This window comes from Acanthisitta chloris, unplaced genomic scaffold (genome assembly GCF_000695815.1).
Source record: "Acanthisitta chloris isolate BGI_N310 unplaced genomic scaffold, ASM69581v1 scaffold27217, whole genome shotgun sequence".
NCBI classification, from domain to species: Eukaryota; Metazoa; Chordata; class Aves; order Passeriformes; family Acanthisittidae; genus Acanthisitta; species Acanthisitta chloris.
This window is the reverse complement of record NW_008682426.1, coordinates 6,473-7,409: the sequence shown is the minus strand read 5'-3', so window position 1 is coordinate 7,409 and position 937 is coordinate 6,473. Positions and strand designations below refer to the sequence as shown.

The following is a 937-nucleotide window of genomic DNA, read 5'->3' as shown; positions in this document are numbered from 1 at the left end:
TCCTAACTTTTCAGGACTGTTTCTTCTTGCCGTGGTAACGTAAAACTGTATTAGCCAAACTCAAGATTGCTTTAAGGGCAAACAGTGCTGTATAAATAAGTACTCACATAGTTCTTTTCCTTCTGTTTTCTTCCGACAGTGGCTGGATCTGCACTTGAAGGAGAATGTTCCCCCTTCTCTGCTCCTGCTTTCCCGTGCCTTGTACTTAATAGACATAAAGCCACAATCTGTTCCCATTCCACAGAACAAGGTGAGTTGTTGGAATAAAACGTTCAGGTTAATAGTTCAACCATTACACATTACAAAAATGAAGGCCTGTGGCAGGAATCTTGTTCTTTGATCCTCCGAGTGCTCTGAAGTTATGGCTGTGCTGAACTCTCTGTTCTTCCCCAGACAGGTGAAGCTGCTGGAGTGATGACATCCGTGCTTGAAAGTCAGGAGACCCTCCTGGATCCTGCCCCTGTTGTGCAGGGAAGGAAGGTTAGAAAACAGCAGTCTGCAAGCAGGCAAATGTGTCTTCTGCTGAAATCTTTGGGAATTGAGTGTGAGCAAACCTTTCCAAAGCTAGGCAAAACCAATGTTTGACACCATGGCACAGAGCACAAGCAGTTCTAGCACTGTTTTTCCCCCAAAGCCTCACAGTTGCATGTTCTGACTTGAGAGAAGGGAAGGGACCAGGGATCTGCTGAGGCACAACTGGTCCTGTTGTTGGGAACAGCTGGTTATTCAGTGCCATGGTACTGCCCTCCAGCCAAGGAGCACTCAAGCTCTACATTAAACTGAGAGACCTCAACCCAGGCACATTTAGCTCAGAGGAGCCAGTTAAAGGGCACTTATTTTCAGATCTCCTGGTAAACTTGGGCTGAGTTCTCCAGGACAAAAGGAGCCAAAATAATCTAGGGTAAGAAAGCCAGAGCATATGGTTCTCAGCATCAGG

At 46.3% G+C, this 937-nt stretch overlaps 1 protein-coding gene across 1 annotated transcript in view; it reads left to right on the top strand.

The window, feature by feature from the left end:
• The window catches only part of LOC103805869 (LETM1 domain-containing protein LETM2, mitochondrial-like), a gene marked incomplete at its 5' end in the record, with an annotated part of 4,849 nt that overhangs the window by 2,963 nt on the left and 949 nt on the right, over nt 1–937 (top strand). The window contains 2 exons of the mRNA XM_009078532.1: nt 140–250; nt 394–480. Of these exons, the coding sequence (XP_009076780.1) occupies nt 140–250; nt 394–480 (198 nt within the window). The remainder of the gene's footprint in view (nt 1–139; nt 251–393; nt 481–937) is intronic.